Source organism: Rousettus aegyptiacus, unplaced genomic scaffold, assembly GCF_014176215.1.
Source record: "Rousettus aegyptiacus isolate mRouAeg1 unplaced genomic scaffold, mRouAeg1.p scaffold_m13_p_2, whole genome shotgun sequence".
Classification (NCBI taxonomy): Eukaryota; Metazoa; Chordata; class Mammalia; order Chiroptera; family Pteropodidae; genus Rousettus; species Rousettus aegyptiacus.
The window spans coordinates 51,678,382-51,703,957 of NW_023416295.1; the positions used below are offsets into that span (position 1 = coordinate 51,678,382).

The following is a 25,576-nucleotide window of genomic DNA, read 5'->3' on the forward strand; positions in this document are numbered from 1 at the left end:
GAAGAGGAAAGAGGGAGTAAGGTATCAAGCACCTGTTGTAAAATGGTTGGGGCAGAGGTCACTAACTTTCTCAGGCTCAACTCTAAATGGTCATTTTTTTTTTAAGATGACCTCTGGAAAATCAGAACAGGAACTTGGAGCAGGAGTCTTGAACCCAGTTCCTTCTCTAAATGTCCAGACTTAGGGCATGAGTAGAGTTGTCATACTGTAAAATGCCGAGGCAGCAACTCCAAATAGCTGTTTTCTCATCTTAGGAGTTACATAGCCTTTCTCTTGCCAATCTATTGATGAGAGGATCTGTTCATTCCCCAGAAGGCAAATAAAAAGGTCCTCACAACTGCTAGGCTGAGGAAAGCATATTTTAGTTCTATGAACAGAATATTTAAAATTCAAGTTATCTCATATTAGAATGGTAAAGTTAGTGAACATTGGACTCTTATGCAAGGTGTAATAGCCAGCTGTGGAATTTCTCTGTAAAGGTCCTTTGGTCCTTTAGTCTGAATTTTACTGTTTTATTCCTTAATGACGCAGGATCCTTGTTATAGTTATCAATTGTAAAATCAGGCTATAAAATTTTTTAAATGGGTAATCTTAATTTTAATAAAAATACCTTTCTTGTTTCTTGACATACAGTTGACCTTAGTTTATCACTAAGCTTGCCCATTATTTTTCTTCTCATGTACGCCTATTTCTTTTATTCAGTACGCTTCTCAATCTTTTTTGCTGTCCTATTTCTTGTTTTGATGTGTAGCGAAGTAACTATTCTAGGTTCTGCTCCTCAAAGAATCTTTTCTTGCATGAAGCAACCTTATTCTACATACTTTATTTTGTCCATTTTATTTTTTTACCTACCAATATTTTATATATTTTTTTCTTTAAGAAGAAAATGTTTAGCATATATTTTAACATCTTCGGGATATTTTCAATGCCTAACATCTTTTTTCAATGAAGTGTTTGTTGAGTTTTGTTTTCTATAGTTCTGCTGTGTGTTTGGTGGCTTTCTACTTTGAGGGCCGGATTATCAGGTCATTAGACAATTCTACTTCCTACCTCCCTAAACAAGAAATGACCAAATAGCATTAACTATGATTTGTTCTAGAATGAAATAGCCTTACAATGCGATTGTCTATCTCAGGAAATATTAGTAGTAAATTTCTAAGCGACCAGCTTAGGGCAATTTCTCATAGGATATTTATATTTAGTAGGATCTCAGCTTAAATGCAGTGTTGTAAAAAACATACCTCGGGGCAATCAAAAGGAGAATTGTGAAGAATTATAAAGCTTATAATTTGATCATATTTTTAATAATTGAAAGGAGCTGCTTAGATAGCTGCTTAAGTTTATAATCAAGATTAGGAATGTTTCCAAATTAATTGTTTTATGGGTGCACATTAAAGACTATAGAAAGATATGTCAAAAAAATATGTAAACTATATAATAATTACCTAAGAGGAATATAATCTGTCAAAATGGAGAGGGCTTTTACTTTTTTGCTGTCTACATTATACATTTAAAATTTTTGATTGTAGTATATAGGTTTTATTTAAAGAAAAGACAAAATTTTAGAAGGTACCTACAATCAATATCATATTATTCAATAACTATGACATACTTTCTATTGCTAATACTAGTGAGTCTACCTCTATGGTCCTATATTTACACTTACTTTTCTTTTTATGTAGACTGCCAAAGATAAAGAAATATATATTTTTGTTTACAAGCAATGAAATAATAAACAAAAAGTGTATTTCACTTTTTATTAAAAATAAAATTTAATGGAAATTACAAAATGGCCTATTTATAATAATATCAAAGAAGAAAAATTTTATACTAAAGTATTTCACTGCTTTCATTATAATATAATCATTTTTCCATTTCCAAAGTTATAAGAAAGGAAATTAAATAAAAAATGATTACATGTATAGAAATGAAAATAATCATATAACTAATTATATAAAATGATACAAATGATACCCTTTTAAGAAAACTTACACTTTAATAAGTATTGAATTTAAAGGCTGCATAAATTAGAACTAAACTGTATTGATAGGGAATGCATGTAAATATTTAATGTATATACAAAACTAAAATACTGTGTAAATAATTAATGCATTTCCAGGAAAACACTGAATTTCTAAAAACATTCTAAACATTAAATTTCAAAAAAAAACCCCACAATAAATTGGCTTGTGATACAAATTATTTATAGTTTATGTTAAATACTTTGATAATTTCTGTTACAGTGAGAAATAACATCAAATAGCTGGCATTTATGATATGAAACCTGGTCCAAACTCTGAATTTAACTAACAAAAAAATTACCATAAAAGTTATGAAAAAGAAAGTTTCAAATACAAGTCACACTTCATCAAGTCATCTTAACTTTTACTTGCTTATAAATTAAATTGGCATAAGTCTTCTTTGTTAATGCTCTTTTAAAAGGTGAGGAAACCAAATATTGAAGTGGAGGATGTTTTCATTAATTTAGCCTAACTCAAAATTCTACAAATTAGAATAATTTTTTATTAAAGTTGTTATCATCTGAACTCTTTCCTAGTTGTCACTATTTTAGCTTTCTAGTCTTCCTATCCGCAACTCCTCTCACTGCTTTGCATGAAAATCCAGGCCAAAAATTCTTTTCTCAGGATTGAAAGATTCAGTCTCATCTCCATAAAATCATAGTGTCTTGTCTTTCAGTTCCCTGGTGACAGTTCACTTGCAGGTGAGAGGTCAGGAATTGAGGACATCAAATAATTGTAGGTTTTTAGGTATAGTACTTAATTTTTTGTGCATGATAATTGGCATAATAGGACATATTAGTAATTATAAGTTTTCCCATTATTTCCTAGAGTAATGTATATTTTATAGCCTTAAGTCTTACAAAATATTCAGTCATAATAATTTGTTTCCTTTTTTTTTAAAGCAATTTTAGATTACTTCAATTGGTTTAAATAATCTAAGTTTTACATGAAATTTCATATTGATACTGTTCATAACTGAAATTATTATAACACTTCAACCTGATAGGAATAACGCCCCTATGCCAACATAAATTAGGGGTATTAATTTAATGAAGTATTCATAATTTTTTTACTTCCATTTTAAAAAGAACTTTGCTTACATCCTTTCTTATGTATAATACTTTATCAGTGCCTGTTTCACTGATGTTGAATACTGTGTGATAATAATTGCACTGAGAATTTAATGTGGCATCTATGACATACTTTCAGCTTTCAAGTCAATCTCTAAAAATTAATATTTTAGATCTGGCCTATGATATTAATGCGAGTTAATAGATTGAAGAATTAATTTAGCTGAAATGAATATGTCCTCATTTTTAGCACTAGCATTTGTTTTAACTATTCTAAACAAAAGTAAGATTGAAGAATTAATTTAGCTGAAATGAATATGTCCTCATTTTTAGCACTAGCATTTGTTTTAACTATTCTAAACAAAAGTAAAGCTGTAATCTTAATGAGAGAAGTATATACTATAATAGCTAGTAGTTTTCAATATTCACATGTCATTTAGTAAATGAGAATGAAAAATGAAATCTTCCATTGATGTGGTGCTAAACAATATTAGGAAAAATTGACATAGTTTTACTACAATTGCTATGTGTAGTTTTTTCTAAAAATCTCCGTATGTGTGTAAATATCATATCATAAAGTTCTGGGTGGGAAAAACTTGTTTGTATTATGATCAATTTATGATCATAATGACAATGGATTCATTCCTCTCATGTGTTAGTCTGCCATGTTTAATTTCATTGAATCTTTGTTTCAGAGTTTGCATGTGGTACTCACTTTAGTAGCCACTATCTCTTGACATTATAAATAATACTTTATGATCTTTTCTACTATATCCTGAAATTTAATGCTAAAATAGGTGGTCTTGGATGAAATAATTACTATGGTCTTTGGCATTTTGATTCCAATATAATATTTGACTTTTTTGGTCCCAGTGAAGGCCTTCTTATTTATATCATCCTGGTACATATTCTTAAATTCAAGAGATAATAAAAGCAATATGTTTGGATTTAATTTTACATTAAGTTCTTTCTTTTTTTTTTAATTTTAAGTATAAACAAGTTTTTTTTTTCCTGCCAACTGTCATATCTGATCTCTCAATTATCAGGCATTGGCAATTTGGCATTTGTATGTTATCGCTATTAGGGTCTTGGTTGTCCTAAAATAATAATTACTGGTATATACAAATTTACATTAAACATAAAAAAATAATAAAAATGTGGCCAATACTTTGCAAATGTTATAGTTTACACCAGAATATTACCTTATGCTAATTATGTCTAAATATTTACTTGTTAGCATAATAAAAATAATAAAATTTATTTTTCATGGGATGTGTAGATAGATCAAGCATAAATTCATTGTAAGGTTACTTGACCTCAATGTGTGTTTATACATTTTTTATGGCATCATACTGTTGATCTTTTTTTCATAATACTTTGCATGACTCTGATTATTAAATATGGCTTAAATGCAAGATTTGACTGAACTCTAAATGAACTATCTGGTGGGATGGTGAATTTCTTTTTAGAGACTGAACCGGTTGAGTTCCTCTGAGTGCAGCACAGTTGATAACCCTCTGCCAGGAGAAGAAGAAGCAGAGGCTGAACCTATAAATTCAGATGAGCCAGAAGCCTGTTTTACAGATGGTAAGAGAAAAATCAAAACCTTGGTTAGCATTCATTTATTAGTGTTTTGGATTTTATCTTAAAACCTAATACTTACCAGGGGTTGTTTAGTAAAAAGTCAGAAGACTCCATTTCATGCTGAGTCAGTCATGGCTCTATGACCAAGGGCAAGTCATTGGAGCTTTCTAAGCTTCTTTTGCATATTTATGATACTCTACTAACAATAATTTACAATGACAGTGTGTTATACTCTAATAGACTTTTACTTACTGTAGGATGTTCATACTTCTCATTTTAGATTCTTAATTCATGTTCCCAGCTCCATGGACCCACTAGAATACAATTTAATGGGATAGATGATACTATTGTCCTTTTCTTTGAAAATTAAAGCTACTCAACTAACTCTCAGTAAACTGTTTAATGTTGTTTACTACACTCTGCCTTGAAATTATTCCTTCCCTGTGTTTCAGAGACCACACTGTACCTGTGTTCTTCTTTTATATCTTTGAGAGTTCTGAGTTTCTTCCCTTATTCCTTTTAGTGACTATTTTTGTGGCCATCCATTAAATAATGATGTCCCGCCACATTCTGATACTTAGTTATCTCCTGTTTTTATTCTCATCCATGTCTATAGCTTGAACAACCATTTTTGTGTTATTAACTCTTAAATCATTATCTTTACCCCTGCCCTCGCTCTTGATTTTCAGAACTGCCTACAACTCTCCATTGGTCATCTCCATATGTTGCCTTTAAGTGTCTCAAGTTTAATAAGTTTAAAACAAACTTTAGTGGGTTATCTCCACATAATCTACATCTTCCTTCAGTTTTTATCTCATTTAGCGACATCGTGATCTATCCTGCCTCTCAAGCTAAAGATTTTGAGTCAGACCTAATCTCTTTCTTTCTAGTTGATCACAACTCTAGTTGATCATAAACTCTGAGGATAGGATCCAAGTCCTCCAGTGTATTTTGACTCATACTAAAATTTGAGAATTATTGATTAATAGGATAAAACCTGAAGTCCTTAACTTAGCATATAAAGCCCTTTGCCTTTGACCTTTATCTATTCTTTTCTAACAGTACCTCCTTTCATTCCTTTTCATTTTCTACCTAATTTATTTTTTACTGTTCATTGAATTTTTCAGAGATTTTATTCAAAGTAGTAAATTTGAAGTTTACCTAAGAAAGTATTTTCTAAGCAAGTATTGTGTCATCTAAGTAAAAATGCAAACCTAGAGTAGGGTTGCAGTGTGACACAGTGATATAGAGTACAAGATTTGAAGCCTATTGAGCATGAGTTCTAATTGGCTTACTACTAACTCCTTGTGGAAACTTGAGCACATTTTTGAATCTTATACCTTAGATACCTAATCTATAAAATGGGTTTAACAACCTAGGGGTGTTGAGGAGATTAAATGAGGCAACTCATAAATTAATTAGCACAGTGCTTTCTATTTCCTATTTCTTTCTACTTTCCCTTTGGTTTTTAAAGTATTTTGTTAACCTGCACAGAAGCTATGATAGCATTCATGCTAATGACTGACTTTCTACTTATGCGCTTACCCCCAGTATCAGTATTTTTTATAAAAATTATCAACCTGCTTTCATCCTCCAAGATTTTCTCAAATAGTCTCCTATAACACTTAAGCAGTAAACAAAATGACTGGCAAATAAAGATATCTATATCTAATAATGGGTACATAAATTTTCTTCAAAAACAAGGTAAATCTCATTTTATGGGAGAGGTAAACAAGTATGACACCCAATTGATAGAAATATTATTTTCCCATGGGGACCCATTAAAATGTTTGAGAGGTTCTCTGTTATGTTTACATTTAATTAATAGTTCTTTAAGAAAAGAAGGTGTAATAATGTTGCTAATCAGCTGGGTTATGAATCTCTTGGGGTATGCCTCTGCATAAAAGCCAGACAAGAAGTAGAGCACTCCCATCTCAAAAAATAAGAGAAACTCTGAGGTGTGATAAATCCTGAGGGCAATACTGAAGAACCTTCATCTCAGACAAAAAAGTTTACTTGCCTTTCTAATTAGAATGTATAGTAACTTTTCTTGCCTCAATCATAAGAATAATATTTCTCTTCAACTTTAAGTCTGACAAAAATAAATCCCAGGTAGTACATATTCTTAACCAAAGAGATAACTTTCTCGTCTGGTAATTATACTTGAGGCAGATAGATTTTGTCCTGCATGAGTTCTTGGTTTTGCAATTTAAGATACATTCTAAAGTTTCAAGCAGTAAGTTAATATAAAAACCAATTCCATTTTTCCACTCTTCCTAGTGTTTTCTTTTGCCCTGAAATAGATTACCTGGGAGTCAGTTTTTGACGCTATCTTTTTACTGTTTTTGTCATATTATTTTATAAAATAATTTTCCATTTACTAAATTCATTTGAGATATAATTATCTTAAATACAATGAAGATAATATATATATTTTTTTCAGATTGGAGGTTATGTTAACAGACAAATTAAGTAAGGTGAATATTTTCCATTCACCCTGACTTTTCGTTTTATCCAATCTTTGTGTATATCCTAGAATTCACAGAGAGACCTGTCAGATCATGATTTTAAAACTTTTTGGGAGGGATTATGTCTTTTCAGTCAACTATACACAGCAGCTATGTATAGAACTAGATTAAGCACTGTAAACAGAAAGGAAGGGCATAACAGACACATTTTTAGACTTCTGGGAAATCAGAAGCTTTCAGAGAGAAAGGGCAGGAACACAAAATATACATGATAGCAAAACACACCAAAGACTTGGGGAGAAAAACGTAGCTTATTACATTTCTGTAAAGCTGGAAGTTAAAGTGCTAGGAGATACCTTGTATTAATTGGATCTTTGAACTAATTTGACTACAGAATCGTAAAAGGAGCCATAATAAGACATTGTCTAAAATAGTTCATTAAAAGAATTCTAGTCTTGTTGTTTTAGGATATACAGTTTATGATTACTTGAAGTTATTACTTATAGGTCCAATATTTTTCATGAAATATATTATTTGTTTTATAGAAAAGAAAATTATTTTTACAGTGCCTAATTTGCAAATGTCTGAAACAGGTATCTAAAAAGTTTTCTCTCACCTCCTACCTTCCTTCCAAATGAGGCTATTTTTATCTAAAATGTTTTAAGAGACAAATTAATCATATTTCCTCTTTTTAAATTTCTCCCCTCAAAATAATTCTAGTTGTTTATATTTTAATCAACTTTAATTTTTTAATTTAATTTTTAAATGTTTTAATCATTATTTTTCTGGGCCTTTCTTGGTCATAGCTCTCTGTTCACTGGTCCTTCATGGAACTTTTTATTAACTTCTATTTTCCTGCAGCCTCCTCTGCATCTCTCCCTCTCCTAGTCTGTCTGCTCTTTCAAGGTTTTCTCTGTTTCCACCTGCCCAGTGGTGAGCAGGTAAATGTTTAACCACAAGTTCTTCAAGAAAAAAAAAAAGTATGTACATGTACGTCAGTTTATTTTAAATTTTGCTGATATAAAGGTTATGTGGCACTCAGTTTACAAATAATAATATAAACATTTCTTATTGTACATTCCACATAGCTCATTGATTCTCTCAAAATGTTTTTGTTGACTTTTGCAAAAATTTGTATTTATAGACAACTAATGATTATAATTGGTGAGCAAGCATAGTTTTAAACTGAAAGTTGGTATTTTCAATGACATTAATCAGTAAAGTGAAGTGAAACAAAGAAACTATATGTCAGAACTTCACTGATTTATCAGTAATGTGAATAAATCTTTGCTGAATCAGATAATAGGATATGAATAATGAAGAATATTTCCTCAAGTTCTGTGCTGTTGACAGTGTAATGGCTGCAAACATGACACACATTTACTGTTTCATCTGTTTTATTAACATTTTTTAAAACACATTCTTAAGTCTACACTAGAAAATCAACAAGTGTGATTTATAGTATTTGATGATTTGTAGTGTAAAGAGTTCTACCATGGCGGATTTCAAACTGCTAATGTGACTTCACTAAATGTGGAGTTGAGAAGAAATGTATAGTAGCCCAACATTATAACAAGTTTCTACCACCAGATAGAATACAAAAATATGCTCGAGAGCATAGATAATAGTAAAATGCACTAAAATGATTAGAAAATGATATGTTTTTAATATTCATTACCTTTTTTTTAAAGTAACTCATTATAGGTTTATACACTTTAATTTTTGATAATGACTGCATTTAATGATAGCCTAGCAAAATTTCCTGGCAATTTAACAATGAATTATCAGGAGCTGGTATGAGCTGAGCTGGCTCCAGAACACCAGTAAATTCTGACCCTTAATATTGCTGATCCAGAATATTCCAGACTTGACCTTTTTCTCTCCTCACCCTACATACCTCAGACACTGTCTTGATCTCAGCTGATGTACATATGCTAATGATTCCTAGATATTCTTTTCTAGCCCAGACTTTGCCCCCGAGCTTCAGTTTCACACCTCCAGATGTCTACAGGATACCGGTATCTAGAAGTTTCACCAGCATGTCAGATTTGTTACCTCCCAAGTGAGCACCTGCTCCTGTAGTTCTTGTTTCATCAACCACATCCACCTGGTCATTCCTGGGCTCCTCTTTTTCTCTAATATCCCACACTCAATTAGTCACAAAATCCTACTGATTTTACCTGCTAAACAGTCTTGAATCTAATATTGCTCTAGTTTCTATTGCCCTAACCTATCCTTCTTGTTAGGGAAACTGAACCGGAATCCTAAATGGTTTTCTGGCTCTGGGTCTTTCTTTACCTCCACCCCTCTCTTTTTTCCCTGTTCCAAATTATCCTCCACACAACTGTTGGAAACATCCATTTAAATTACAACTTGCGTATATTGTTTTCTGCTTACAACCCTTTACTTGTTCTTTATTGTCTATAGGATATAGACCAAAATACTTAAGGTGGAGGAAAATCTGACCACTTTCTCTAACCTCATCTCTCACCCATGCACTTTGCTTTCATTGCAATTCTGAGCACTTATAACTCCTATGCTCAACACCTTTTGCTGCGTTTGGCCTAGAATTCCACCCAAACCCTTTTTGGCTAAGACTTTGATTCAATTCAGGCTCCACCTCTTCCAGGAAGCTTCCTATGAATTTTCTTTCTCAACAAATAAGCTAGATTAGGTAGTCTTCTTTCATGCTACCAGATTAACTCCTGCATATATGTCACTTTAGTTGCTTTACCCAGTTATAGCCAATTATTTCTATATCTGCCTAACCAAAGCCAAAAAAAAAAAAAAAAAAAAAAAGAATTCCCTGAGGAGAGGAAACTATGAACATAACCAAGAATATACTCAATAAATTTTTTTATGTAGAAATGAATAAATAAATCTAAAATAAAATGTTCCTCAATTTTTCATAGCCGTATATGTCACACCTAGGATTCCAATGTCAGGTTTGGTTTTAGCTTAGAGTATTTGAAAGAATTTTATCTGTATCTTCTAAACAAGATCTATTTTTTTTACTCGATTTTAGGAACTACTAATTTTCTTAATAAAATTTAGAATGATGTTTCTCAGAGAGCTTGTTATAGAGGAGTTGAAGCAGCACCAGACTGCAGGTTAGATGCACATCAAGGAAACAAAATTTCAGCAAAGAAGATCCTGAAATACATTTTTGTCTTCAGACTTTAGTTTATTCGTTCATTCATTCTTCAAATAATTTTTCAGTGCTCATTGTGTATCAGATTAGGATTGTATTAAGATTACAATAATAAAAAAAATATGTGGTTTAAACATTGTAGAAAAGATTTGATGAGATATCAGAGAAGTACAGAAGACAAGACTATATTCTAAGTCAGAAATAACTGACACATATTAAGAAAACACTATGGAGAGTTAAGTGATTAGGTGGCATCTAAGTTGAATCTATTTGAAACTGCAGGTATAAGTGTTAGAAATTATTTGATTGAGTAACTATCATAGAAAAAACTTTGTATTAAATAGTTCATTCTTAAAATTCTGAATGTCAAGATTTTACATGCGTGTCTTTCTTGCCAGGTTGTGTACGGAGGTTCCCATGCTGCCAAGTTAACATAGAGTCGGGGAAAGGACAAATCTGGTGGAACATCAGGAAAACTTGCTACAGGATAGTCGAACACAGTTGGTTTGAAAGCTTTATAGTTCTCATGATCTTGCTCAGCAGTGGTGCTCTGGTAAGTGATCCGACACCTCAAGTAATAAATTGGTTGTCAGTACTTTTAATAAATGAGTTGAAAGATAAAAATATCTTGACAAGTTGTTTTACCCAACAATTAACTCCTATGATTGGTACCAAGGATAACTTTTTAGTTTAGCTCAGTAAATATTTACTGAACATGATTACATGCCAGGTATTATTCTTGCTGCCCTGAATACAAAGATGGATAAGATTCAGGCACTTTCTCAAAATGGTCAGAGAGCATTAGGGAAAAGAGAGACACAAGTGATTACAGAACTGAGATTCGTTTATAAGTAAGGAATATACTTGATAAAGCTCTATTGAAAGAACAGTTGTCCACTTGGGATTTCAGAAAGGTAGATGATGTTTTGCAAGATTTAGAAAAGATTAATAGTAATTTTCCAGCCAGGCAAGGTGGGCTGAGGAGAACAAGTGTACAATGGTAGGAACACATAAGACAACATCGGATATACAGAAAATTAAAAGTTCCCAGACTGTAGGAAGCGTTACAGGAAGAAGAGCAAAACCAGGAGAAAAGTAGTGGCCAGAGATATTGTGGCAAAGATAAGCAGGGTCAGCTTATGAAGCATCTTGCATGTTATTATAAGGGAAAATAAACTGTACTTTTAGGATGAGAATGAGACAAGTTTCTCATTCTTGTACATATACCATTCACCTCCTGTAAGAATTGAAAGGGTTCTGGGTGAGTTACAAGTTCCCTGAGCCTTTTCTTACTTGTTTTTCTTTCCTGCTGACACTAACAGAGATGAGCCATTAGAAGCCCAGTTCCAGCTAGAGATATCACTGGAAATTTCATTACACTAAAAACAGAATACTCAAGAACTTTGTAAATTGCCTCATAGACAATTTTCATGGATGCGGGATTTGATTTTGCTCTACTTACAATAAGTTAGCCTGTTACTGTTTCACAGATACTGGTGGAAGGCACGAGACTTCCGAGTCAGAGACAAAGGAAGTCTCACCATATAGAAAGCAGCATGAACTTCAACATGTTTGTGTTGGTTCCCCTTGTCCCCAAGTCCCACGGGGCCATAGCACGGAGCTAAATGAACACTGTACACACAGTGGGTTAGCATCACAGCTGAGGAGCACTGAGCTTAGGGAACCCATCCTCTCACAGCAATCAGTAGGCAGCCTTGCTCTTTGTCCCACAGGGAGACACTGTCTCATCTCTCAAGGTTGCTTGTCGCAAAAACAATCATGAGAAATGGCCTGGATAAAGAGCAGTCAGGGCTTTGCATTCTTGGGATACCCAATAAGAATATGCAGGGACACTCAAAGCCCACAGTAGATTGCCTCTCCTAACAAGTCTCCCCTCAAAAATAGAAGATGAATAAGAAAGTGTCACTCGACTTATTGAATACAAGTGGGCATCTTGATAGTGTCTACATTAGCTTGCATTTCTAATAACTAAAGAACCTTATCCCACACTGAGTCACATGTGTGACTGAGATTTTCGAAAAGTGGATTACAAAAGAATTAAAGCAAAGTTTAGAGTAATTCCTTGTTCAAAATGTCTAAAAAGAAAGATTACATTTTGGGGGAGGGGCACTCTCGAAACTGAAAGGATGAATCATGAGGAAGAAAAAAAATATTTCAAGAAGCTGGTGTTTTTACTCAGGGAGTTTGCCAATTAAGTTAGAGTTAAAAATATCTGTCTATAAAATAAATAAAAATAACTCTAATTTAGTACATATTTATTCTATTTCAAGGTCTTTATATCAGTTTTATCTTTTAATTTTCAAACAATCCTGTGAGATTATGATATTTTGCTTATTTTACCAATTAGGTAACTAGGTCAGAGTTTTAAAAGTTGCTTAATGTCCCAAAGCTAGCAGATGACAGAGCCATAACTTAACAAAGGTCTAAACAAAAGCCACTGTATCTTTTCACTGCGTTGTGGCTGCTTAGAAAGGGACGTGAACAGATAGAAATAAATGAGTGGTAACTGGAATGAGTAATAGTAAAGCCTACACCCCAGATCTGATAGTGCTCATGTAACGACCATCTTGCCTCCTCACTCCCACATCCACAAAATTAGTCTTCAAAGCTAGGAGCCCTGTAGCCTGAATACTATTTCAGGCTCTGGAACTAATCAGAACAGAGTGGACTCAGGCAAGGTATTTGGCTTTCAGCATCAAGACTTGCTGCTTCCGGCTCTGCACCTAGTTCCAGGAACAGCACCCATCTTCTTTGCGATGAAGATCTTTCCTTGTCTTTGCATTTCAAGGACTGAGGCACTGCCACAGTTTCTGTTTGGGCAGTTTTCCTGATTCCTGTACAGTTTGGAGAAGGGAGGCAGAAAAATAATGAGGGCTGGACGTCTCCCCTTGCACTTCAGTTCTGTTGACTTTCAGAACCTCTGCCAGCTGCTGGAATCTTCTTTTAGTGTCTTGGTAAATCTGCCTATTCTCTCTGTCCCAACTTCTCTGTTTTCTTTAATATTCATACCAACAGTTAGCAAAAAGTGCTCAGGACCATTTTTAAAGTATTGATAGAAGAACTTGAAATAAGAAGAGTAAGAATGGAATGCGGTCATGAAGAGACAGACAGTATCATGTTATCCACTAAGGATACAGGCCTTTTTGCTTTCATCTTTTCCAACATAGTGAATATTTTTTAAACTTTAAAGAGAAAATTCTAATAGTTTAGATTTGTTTAGGTCAGCAGTCATTTTCAGTTTCTTCAGTGAGCTCAATTCTTTAAGTCCATTCAAATTATTTCCCTAGGAACTTGCGGCTGTGACCACAGTATCTATCATCTGTCACTAAAAGTTCTTGGAGAGTGTTAAAATGTGCTACATCCATGGAATGAATATGAGTGATTTGTTGAGCTGAAGCTTTTAATGAATGTTAGCTGTTGTGCAAAATTCAAAGAAAGAAACCACCCTCTGTGTTCTCTAGCCCCCCTAAGATACTGCACTTGTTCATTTAGCAAACCTTTCCTTGCCTTCGCTGTATTCCTGACATAATGATAGGCACTGGAGATGCACAAACATGTGAGCTGTTGGAGAGGCTCCAGACTGTACTGGTGGTTGCAAAGGAGAGTACAGGTTGAGAAAGATATATGAGGGGCTGATGCTAGAATCACGTCCTTAACTAGTAGGTCTTATCCAATTTGAAGAGGGATCAAAAGGGAGTCAGATGAAGCAGAAATCCCTACCAGTGTCAGAGACCTGGTTCATTCCATTCTTTTGCACCCTCTTTCTCTTGACCTCTGGTGACATGTGCACTGGTGGGAAGTATAGAACTGCGTGTTACACAGTAGCTGTAAACCAGAAGAAAGTCAGCTGGCCCATAATAGTATTCTATTTCAGTAGTTTTCTATCAGAATTTTATTTCCTATTTTTGTTATGAATCATAACCTTTAAGATGTACATAAATTGAAATTGGAATGTTATTTCCACAGGCTTTTGAAGATATATATATTGAAAAGAAAAAGACCATTAAGATTATCCTAGAGTATGCCGACAAGATATTCACTTACATCTTCATCCTGGAAATGCTTCTAAAATGGGTAGCATATGGTTATAAAACGTATTTCACCAATGCCTGGTGTTGGCTGGATTTCTTAATTGTTGATGTAGGTACTTTGAGTAAATTTTAAAAGAGGATTTATTCTACAAATAAATGTTCCAAAAAACCTTCACTAATGTTATATATGAGCACACTTTAATTTTGATTAGCTTTTTGTACTTTCAGGCTATAGTAAAACTTTTTTATTTTTAGAGATATCATCAATACAGCCAGTAGAAATATATCTGTGAGGATTATCGAAAGAGAAACCTCTCAAGAAATGTAAATTCTGTACCTTTCTAACATATATAATTTACTCTTGTGTGTTTTCTGAAATCAGAAGATATAATTTTTAAATATATATTACATGATTCAAATATCATTCAGATTGGAAATACAAACAAAATGAAAAAATAGAAGGTGGGATGTTAGCTGAAAGTTATGTAAAAATGGTAGTGTTAAAGCTAAATAACCCTCTGTTAAGGAGGAGGGAAGGCATGGAATTTCAAAATATTTATCTCAGTCACAATGACAGAGAAATTAAAATGTGTCACAGCTCTTGTCACCATCACAAATATCCAACTTACCTTCATCTCTAGAGTGGCAGAGGAGCAGAAAAATCAGTATCAGTAATTTCGAATAATAAATTCAGAGAACTGTTGAATACTTGGATGATGGAAAATGCATAAAAATACTTCAATTTATGTATTATTTTTACCAAAGCAAAAATATTTTTTAGGCATGTTGTTGAAATAGTCAGGAAATAGATCCTAAAACAGATTGTGAGAACAAGAAATCTCAAATAGAAATTAATAATACAACACTCATTATTATCAATTCATTCTTACTTAGTGTACTCTAATTCTTTTATATTTCAATGATATAATCTAATAATACATAATAATATAATTATCGTACATAATATTTTATATTATTTTAAAAGGCTTTTTTAATTTAATTCATGACCTCAATCTCCTAAACTTATTTTTCTCAGAATGAATTATGTTCTTCAATCTTTTACTAATTCTCCTAGATTTTCCAAGATATAGTCTTTTTTGGTGAGGAAAGAAGCATTTTACAATCAATCAGTCATAGTGTTTAGAGATATGTTTTCCATGTGATGTCTGGAATTTGAGGGCAGAATGCAAATTTTTATCATGCCAATAACTTCTCTAATATTTATAAGAGTTCGTATTACCAGACTTTTCAGAAAAGATAAATTAATATAGAATCATTTATAGATATCAAAATTACAAATAAGCATGACTACATACAGCAAAATCTGACTCGAAATTAAGCCAAAACTAATCATACCTACTCAAAATTCAATTTCTCAACTGTTACTAAAGCTCAGTAAACTCCTTTTAAACAGTTCAATACATAAAACATTAAAAGCAATAACAATTTCTATATAGATGATGTGCAAAAAATTTTTTTTCCGCAGTATAGGTATTCATTACGCTTCTTATGTTCTCTTGGGCTTCCTGTATGAGAAATCTAATTTTCAGTACCTTATATTAATGATTTCATGTTGCTTGATTGTTTTTTTTATTCACCTTTTATATATGTTGCCTAGAAAAATAAATGATATGATGGATGCTTTTGTAGTAAATAGTTTTAAAGAAAGGCTAACCAAAATAAGAAGAAATAATACAAGGTATGTGTTATTTTTTTCCCTAACTTTTAAATATAATTGGGTATTTCAAAAATTGTTATAAAATATTTAAGATATTCAAAAACCTTTTAATTATTATTACAAACATAGTTATTTTTTTCACTCAGCTTGGTAAATAAAAGTTTATAAGCAGAATTAAATTTATTTTAAACTAAGAAAAATATACAGCTGTTTAATAACAAATTATTTTGTTTTATATTTGATAATATGAAATTGTGAGTCTTAATATTTAGGATAATGTAATATACAGAACTCGGGGAGGTATACAGCTTCAATTTGAAATATTAATTTGTATTTTGAAAAAAGGTAAATAAATATTTATATATGTGAATATATAACTACATATCATATATAATGTTTTTATAATGTAACATAGAGAGCAAAGTATCACACAATATTCTTGCTGGTAGAGATGCAAACCCAGGGATGTAGGTTTAGGGGAGGAGCTGAGATTTTTTTTTTGTTTAATTTCTCAAAACTCGAGCAACATATCTAGAGCAGTTGTTTTCAAAGTGTGATTCCTAAACCAACATCATTGGCGCCTGTAGGTGGGAACTTGTTAGAGATGCAGTTCTTAGGACCCACCCAGGATCTACCAAATCAAAAACTCTGGTGTTGGGACCCAGCAAACTGTTGTAACAAGCCCTTCCAGATGGTTCTGGTTTTAGAACCATTGATCTAATTTGATATTTGGAGCACTTGTTTAATGTCTGCAGGCTTTTTGATTTTTTGAAACTTAAATAATGATTGCTTGTTATTCATCAGTATGGACATATATTGTGTATATGCATGTGTTTACATAGATAGATAAATAGATGAATATTATGCATTATATATATTGTCAGTTACAAACTATATATACTTAAGTTTTCTTAGTAATTTATATCTATTACATTCAATATCATACCACCTAACAGTGCTTTGGAGATTGGGTCTACCATTTTTAGGAGCTATTTAAATTATAATAGACATTTTAAAACTTTACCTTTTTCTGCTTAAAAAGGAATACTTGTAATTCAGTAAAAAAGTATACTTATTTTTTTTAAGTTCACTTAAATAGAAAATAATGCTCCTGAATGACTGGGTGAATTTAAGAATGATAAGAGGGACAATTAGTTCTGCTGGATATATAGCACGAGTACCTAAAAAAGAACAGTATTGGTGAGAAATTTGAAAGTAACTACATAAGAACAAAAACACTTCAACGTAAATCCATTTACTTGTCTCTGATAGTCTCAGCAGTAAACTTGTGAGCAATGAATTTTTCTACTCTGTCAACACTTATTAAACAAAAGTTGACTCTTGAGTATTCCTATTCTTCCCTGAAAAACTTGAATATATTAGTCTTTATTTAATTTGTAATAAGCTGCATTATAAACATTGTTCTTGTATACTGCCTCCTACACATAGTATAAAATAGATGAATACTTTTTAATGGAACTTATTCAGAGACTAAAGGCATTTACAGATCCAGATCTAAGGACATTGAGAAGCTCATTGCTCTATTACCAAAATGTGTATTAGTTTTGATTCTGTCCACATTCTTTCTTCTAAGATAATTTTTGACAAGAACACAAATTTCTTTTGGATACTTGTTGCAGTAATTGTGGCAGGTCAGTCTCACATGATGAAGTTGTGTATCTCTGTGTTGATTGTGAAGCCAGTGAGATCACCTACCCATGCACACAATACAGTTAAGATTTCTCCCACTAACTATTACTAAGCAAATGTTTGTTGTCTGTTATGAGAAATTATAAGGCACAATAATTTTGTGGGGAATTAGCTCCATTTCAAAATCATGAGTCTTCAAATTGATTTTGAATAAGTTTTATTTATACTAGTTCTTATATTTGGCTTCAGAATCCCATACCTTTTTGCCCTGGGTTTTACTTCAATTGAAATTTTGATGGTTGCTCTAATTAAATGTTTAGAATTAATAAGCAAGTACATAACCATTAACCACCAAAGTGTGAAAAGCACATGCCATTTGTATTTAGATATAAGAAATAATCAACTTTCCTCTATTATTTATTTTGGTTAGCCTTCTTTCAAATCTATTTCCTTATAAAAGCATCCATATTACCTATTTGTTAGGCAATGGCTAGATAACTTGATGTTTAAAATCATATTGTTTTTGTCAAGCTGCTCTTAATGATCTTTGAAATTGACTTTTCTTCCTTATGCCTAATTATTTCATTGACATGATTAATGAAAGCTTTAATTTTTTATAGGTTTCTTTGGTTACTTTAGTTGCAAACACTCTGGGCTACTCAGACCTTGGCCCCATCAAATCCCTCCGGACACTTAGGGCTTTGAGACCTCTAAGAGCTTTATCCAGATTTGAAGGAATGAGGGTAAGAAATTACTAAACTTCCTAATATAGTATTCTTATTTTTTAAAAGGATTATAAAATATGAAAATAATGGGTACATAGACATTATGAACTATTTATACATTGTACATATACATACATATATATGAACTGTTTATGTATATGTGTGTATACAGGTGCATATATACATAGTATTTCAGTACATAATGTTTGACAGAGTAAATCGAATACCGTAATAATGCCTCCTTTATATAATATTGTTAGGCACCGATCCAAATAAGTTGACTTTTCCCTTCTTAAATGAAAATCCCCATGCTAGGAAATTCAAGTGAAAGGGACATTATTATTAGTCCTGACAACATTTCTCATATACAAGTCGTCAAAGACTTGCCTGTACTGGGTGTTCAAATAATACTTTTTAAGGAACTACCTTGGGAAAAGGGCATAAGAAAATAAAAAGAAGTAGAGTAACATCAACCATTACTTTTAATTTCATCCTTAAAATAAACGTTTTAATGAAAGTAGAATTATCTCCAAATTATATCTGAGAAAAATAAAGCTCTGAGAGTTTACATAATTTGCACTAGGCTGCATACTGCCTGGAAAGAGATCCATTTTGCAAAGAAAACAAGGTGAGATAAATGATGACTACCAGCAACCTACCTTCAAGGGCAATATTAAACCAGAAAATTCTTCATAAAGAGGTTGATGACCATATTTTCTCTGATTAGCTCATATCCTCATCTGTTGCTGCTCTCCTCACATTTCTTCTGTTGTGCTCTTGGCCAGGAATGCTTCTCCCTTCCTTGTCTCAACCCTCACTCCTCAGCACAGCAAATAAACACCTACCCAGCTTTTAAGCCTCAATTTAAATTTGCCTTGTCTGTCCACTGACATGCATAATTGAGTGTCCTTTTTCTACATTCAGACACATAAAACCTTCGATATATTGTATTTTGCTTATTTCTTTATCCGACTTTCTCTCTACCTGTCTCTGAACAATTTAACATGCAGATTAGTCTAGCTCACTGCTTCTCCAAGTGTGGACTACTGACCAGCTATCAGCATCATCTGAGAACTTATTAGAAATGCAAATTTCCAGGCCTCACCCCAGGCACACTGAATCATAAACTCTGAGATGAGTCTCAGAAACCTGAAGCCTCAGGTGAATATTAGAGACCTTTTAATCTAGAAGATTTTCATTAATATCCCTACTAACCTTATGACTGTCACGTCTAGTGCTTACTGAATCCAGTGTACAGTGGCTCCATGTATATGAGGGAGCATGATTATAAAAAAAAAAAACGTAAAATTTAAATTACATTTTATACAGAAAGATGATATTAGAATTCATTGACATTGCCTTCATTTTTTTGAGTATTACTAGAATGTTACGATCTATCCAGAATTTAAGAACGATTCCTGGACTCAAGCAGACACTATACACCATTTTCATGAACAAATAATATACTTTCCCCTACAAAACTATTTCCCTCAGTGATTAAGCCAGCCTGTTATTTTACCATTTGCTTTTTGTTCTTTATTTATGATACCAGTGAACTAACTGAATGCAGAATGTTTTACTATATTTGGAGAGCCAAATATATATATTTAGTTACATTTATTAACCATGAAAAAGGATTTGTTTCTTCACACTACATGTCATTTTGAAAAATAAATGAAATAATAATTTGAGGCATTTCATAGTTAACTTCCTTGTAGTCTTGAAGCTCTTGAGTTTATTGAGTTTCCAAAGTCAGTGGCTTCTCCTCAGAGCAGTATGTACCTATCTCCCTCAGACCCATCATTGCTCACGTTCTTTCAGCAAACATTTTAAACGCTACCATGTGTCAGCTGTTGTGCTGTAAAAAGACTGCAATGGTGAATAGACCCTAATCCCCTAAGACTACAGAGGGACAATGATCATGAAGAGACAGACAGAGGAACAGTAGTATTCTATGACTTCTGCTATAAAACAGTAAGCATACAATGCTATAGGAACATAGAGGTGGGAATGGCTGCCCAGGAAAGTCTGTGCAGGCTTTAAAAGGAGGTGACCTTGGAAGCTATGACTTAAAGAGTGGACTCCAAATCACAGGCAGGTAGGCATTCCAGGCAGAGATGCCTGGCGTGGAGAAGCTCAGGTGGTAGAGAAAAACAGAGCTGAGTACGCTAGGTTACATTTGAGCAATGACTAGAAGGATCAGTGAGCCTCAGTGATAAGTGCAGTGTACAGGGTAGCAGGAAATGGGATTAAAAAAAGTAGGCTTGATTAAGAGTCAGCCACTTTGAACTTTATTCTCTAACCTTGTTCTTCCCAACCCTTTTAGGGTCATATATACTATTAAAATCTCATAAAAATATGAATTATCTCTCCATAAAGAAAACATAAACATAATGTTTTTTTTTAATATAATTTTATGCCTGCATGGAATCTCTACAGGTACATCGATCCCAGGGATAATAAATATTGTTCTGGAAGAAGGATCCTCAAACCAAAGCCCATAGGCTGGTTGCCCGTTTTGTAAAGAAGTTTTATTGGATTTCAGCCATGCCCATTTATGTATGCTCTGTTGCTACAGTGGCAGAATTCAACAGTTGTAACAGATCATATAATTCTCAAAGCCTAAAAGTACTTAAACTGTTTGCCAACCCTTGCTCTAGGCAATCTCAAAGGGAGTCAGAGATCCTTAACGTTTCACCATTTGAAAATGTCTTAAGCGCCTGCTTGATATATTACATAATGCTCTTATTTAACAAATTAATCTTTTAACACATTTGCACTCAAACTAGGACTAGAGCTGAAGCGTTAGAAGATAGGTAGACTTTGAAGGATGGGGCAATTAAGAAAATCTGGAAAGTGGTGAGTGCTACAGTGGTCGCCATGCAGGGTAGTTGAAGTGGCAAGAGGCACTGGTGAGCGGTAACAGTGGAAATGCTGAAAAGCAGAAATAAATGAAATTTTAAAGATAAACCATACTTTATTTTTGTTTTAACTGAGACCAGCGTGATCTATATTTAGCCAAGGACATAAAAAAAAATAATTTTTAGAGTTAGAATAATAAATTTGAAAAGATAGTTCTCATTTTACAGATGAGGAAACAGAGGTTCAAAAGTCTTAACTGAATTCACATATCATACAACTGGCAGAATCAGTTAAGTCAAAGGGGTTTATTAAAAGATTCTTAATTTTAACTTCAGTTTATATGCACCAATAGTTTCTCTATATGGGAGAGTTTTAGCACTGGTATTCTAGGACTATGAACCTTTAAATGTATCACTTATATTTTTATCATTTATATTTATGATTTTTTTCTTTTCTAGAGTATGCAGATTTTACGACTTCACCTTACATATATCAGGTTTTGGTTTATTATTTTTATTTATTTTTTTGCTTATTTAAGCTGTCATAGCATCTTAGTTTTTCATTTTGTATTGTTGCTAATAGTTTCACTGTGTGTTCATTGTATATTTTTGTTAACTTCTTTATCACAGGGCTCTTGTCTCATTTCATATTGCTTGGCATACTGCTGAACATATAGTAAGCATTCAATTAATACATGTTGGCCGGTTGATTTGATATCTTAACTATTTAAGGACAGCTTTCCTAATTTTTTAAATAATGCACTGTGTTTCATAATGTAATTCATTTAACATTTTTATGAATCCCAATCATTCTTTTCTTTCTTTGAATACTAGGTGGTCGTGAATGCACTCATAGGTGCAATTCCTTCCATCATGAATGTGCTACTTGTGTGTCTTATATTCTGGCTAATATTTAGCATCATGGGAGTAAATTTGTTTGCTGGCAAGTTCTATGAGTGTGTTAACACCACAGATGGCTCACGGTTCTCTGCAAGTCAAGTTCACAATCTTTCTGAGTGTTCTGCACTGATGAATGTTAGTCAGGATGTGCGATGGAAAAACCTGAAGGTGAACTTTGATAATGTTGGACTTGGTTACCTGTCTTTGCTTCAAGTTGTAAGTGACCCCTTTCATGAACGCTTGATATTTTTGTGGATACTGCATGAAGGATAGAAGTCATTATTTTAAATAACCTGTTAACTAGAAACTTAAAGTACTTTGTGTCTTTAAAAAATATTTGGTGTTTCTTAGATTATATGCCTATTAAAATGAGTTTAAAAAGCATAGCTTCTATTGCATTCAAGAGTTATTTATCCATAGCTGACTTTTTGGGGTTATTTGGCCCCTCACCATTGCATCATCTGAATTTTGCTCCAAAAATAAATAGGTTGTTGTGGGGTTTTTTTGGGGGGGAGGGGGGGAGATTGCCCATTTTACACTACATGGGAATGAGAGCAACTTCTCACTAGCATAGAAAATTGTTAAGAATTGGAGAAAATTTGCTTCCTGCCTTTTTCATAAAATTCTCCTCTACCTCTGGAAAAATAAAAACTCACGCACAAAATTCTCAAGAATTATAACAACCTGGAAATAACTAGCTAGGACTAAAATTTAAAATGTGAATTCAAAATATGTCCTTTTGCTCTTGGCATAGAGCAAATTATAGATGCAATTAAATTAAATTGATATTTTAATATTTAATAAAACAGTGATTTGATGTTACCTATTAAACGTTAAACATTAAATGGACTAAATTCATGTATTGCTGCTTTAAGAGTATGAGCTTCACATTCAGATTCTATAAATGTTATATTTACAGGCAACATTTAAGGGATGGATGGATATTATGTATGCAGCTGTTGATTCTGTTAATGTAAGTATTGGTCAACATATAACTAAACTCCTTAGTTTATTTCAGCTATTTTCAAACATTTGCTCCAAGGAGCCCTTAGTATGTACAAACAAACTGAAGAACTTCCACCTAATAATAGCTTAATGATTATGTGCGCAGCATTTGAAGACAGATCTTGACTCAAATTCTGGCTCTACCAAATCATACAAGCTGTGCAACTGACTTTGAGCAAATTACCTCTCTGAGCCTATTTATTGACTGTATAAAGAAAATAATTCAATGCCTACCTCATGAGATTGTTCTGAAGATCCAGTAAGAAAATGAAAGTAGAGACTTAGCACAGCCTAGCAGTAAAAAGTGCTCAGTAAATATGTCTATCAAAATAACTATGAAATAGCATATAGTATTCTTAGTTTTTATTTTTATAGTTTAAAGTGCCATTGAAATGTTTATGTGAAATAAGTTCCATGCTAAGAAAGTTAAATCCAGTGAAGACATTTCTGTAACCAAATGAAAAAAGAAATCAGAAAAATTTCTATAAATATGGTATCATCTCTTTTACAGTCTTTTCTGGAAATAAAAAAGCATACGTTGGGGCATTTAGTTACTAAATTGTCCTACCAATCTGAGAACAAGTATTGTGTATTGGTAAGCCCTTTGTAGTCATTTGAAGATTATGTTCGTATACATAGTAAACATGTAATAAATATTTAATGTGGAAAAAAATGTTTAAGTGATTATGTTAAGCCACAACAATATCATCGCTTCTGAAAAAGCCTAGGTTACCTAAAATAGCACAGTTTGAATTACCTCGTCAAACCATGTGAAAAAGAAAATGATGAATGTTATTATTAACATACTGCTAACTTTTGTTAATTTTATAGGTAGACAAGCAACCTATATATGAATACAGCCTCTATATGTATATTTATTTTGTCATCTTTATCATCTTTGGGTCATTCTTCACTTTGAACTTGTTCATTGGTGTCATCATAGATAATTTTAACCAACAGAAAAAAAAGATAAGTATTTTAAGTTTTTTTTCATTGCACTGAGAAATAGGAACAATTCTTTTCCCAAAAACATAATGTGAAATTTAATTTTATATCAATTAATAATTATCTTCATTAGAATTTCATTTATTTTTTCAAATAATTGGCCAGTATACAATTACAGATATGTTTAATTTCATTTATCTCTACACAGAAAATAATCTCTTAAGTCATAACTATTTTTAAGCAATGTGGCAACTATTCAGATTTTTTTTTCAGTAATCCCTGTAGAAGACTGAGTAATTAAGAAAAATGAATGTACTAATTATTTATTCGAAATACAGTCATAAGTAGTTTCCTCATTTTGTTCTGAGCCACTGTTCTATGTGGTATGTTTTGGGCTGGTGCTTCAGGGTAGAACAACATAAGATATGGTTCCTGAGCGCAAGGAGCTTATATTATAGTAAAAGGAGTGATACCTGTAGTTGAAATGAAGATTTGTTGAATGTTTCAAGTGAGGCACCCCTGAGATTTCTGTTTCAGCTATTGGAGGGTTTTGTAATCTCCTCTTAGTGTCCCCCCACCCTCCATTATGTTGGGGTATTATCTGTCAAGAGAAGACAAAATCTGTCCTTTTATTTTTACCTATAGTTCAGAATACTCTCCCCAGTGTTTTCCTAGCTTCTTCTGGTAAGTTCTTGACATGGTAAGATATACAGCCCCCATCAGTGAGCAAGAAAGGGCCTGGGCTTCTCTTGACATTGGCATGGAGACTGTCTCTCATGCCTACTCTCTATAGATAAAATGGATACCAAAATTACATAGAGACTGCCTACCAATTAGAAGGAAAGGTTAATGAAAACACTCAAGACAGAAAGGGGAATCTGGTTATCATTGGTATTTGATAATTTTTTATCTAAGTTCAATATAAAATGAAGCTGAATATTACCTAATCCAGGAAAACTAAAGGAAAACCATAACCAGATCGTCTTAACTCCAGACCCTTCAAGTTAAGTAAGGAATTCAGAACTATAAATTCCACTGAATTTATTTCTAATTACATGAATTATACTAATTTATGGCATAACAAAAATAATTGATATTATAGATCAATGTAAAGCATGCATGCACCTGTAAAAATTACAAGTGATTTTAAGAAATTAACAGACCCTAAAAGAAAAAGCAAAGTTTCTGGATCTCCTTTGTGAGATTTAGGCTTATACAGTATGGAAAGAATCAAAAACTTTATTTAGATGTTAGTTTTTTGTTGTCGTTTTATTTTGTTGTTGAACCTTAAAGGTTGTGTATTCAATTAGAAAGCCCTTCGGGTCAGAGATCCTGGACTATTAGTAGTTTCCTCAGTACCTAGAACTCTATTATTGTGCATAAGGTTGCTACCCCAAAAATTGTTTATCTTGAAATACTTTACTTGGAATTAAAAAGACAGCTAAAGAGTTTCTCGAAATACACAC

The 25,576-nt window shown here is 32.7% G+C and overlaps 1 protein-coding gene and 1 long non-coding RNA gene across 6 annotated transcripts in view; one reads left to right on the forward strand and one right to left on the reverse strand.

Annotated features, from left to right (window-relative positions):
• Positions 1-25,576, forward strand: part of SCN9A (sodium voltage-gated channel alpha subunit 9) — a 125,180-nt gene that overhangs the window by 91,513 nt on the left and 8,091 nt on the right. The window contains exons 18-24 of the mRNA XM_036236646.1: positions 4,561-4,678; positions 10,693-10,847; positions 14,282-14,455; positions 18,295-18,417; positions 22,095-22,376; positions 23,080-23,133; positions 23,997-24,134. Coding sequence (XP_036092539.1) covers positions 4,561-4,678; positions 10,693-10,847; positions 14,282-14,455; positions 18,295-18,417; positions 22,095-22,376; positions 23,080-23,133; positions 23,997-24,134 — 1,044 coding nt within the window. The remainder of the gene's footprint in view (positions 1-4,560; positions 4,679-10,692; positions 10,848-14,281; positions 14,456-18,294; positions 18,418-22,094; positions 22,377-23,079; positions 23,134-23,996; positions 24,135-25,576) is intronic.
• The window catches only part of LOC107521036, a 128,463-nt gene that overhangs the window by 55,699 nt on the left and 47,188 nt on the right, over positions 1-25,576 (reverse strand). The gene's annotated exons all lie outside the window — the stretch shown is intronic.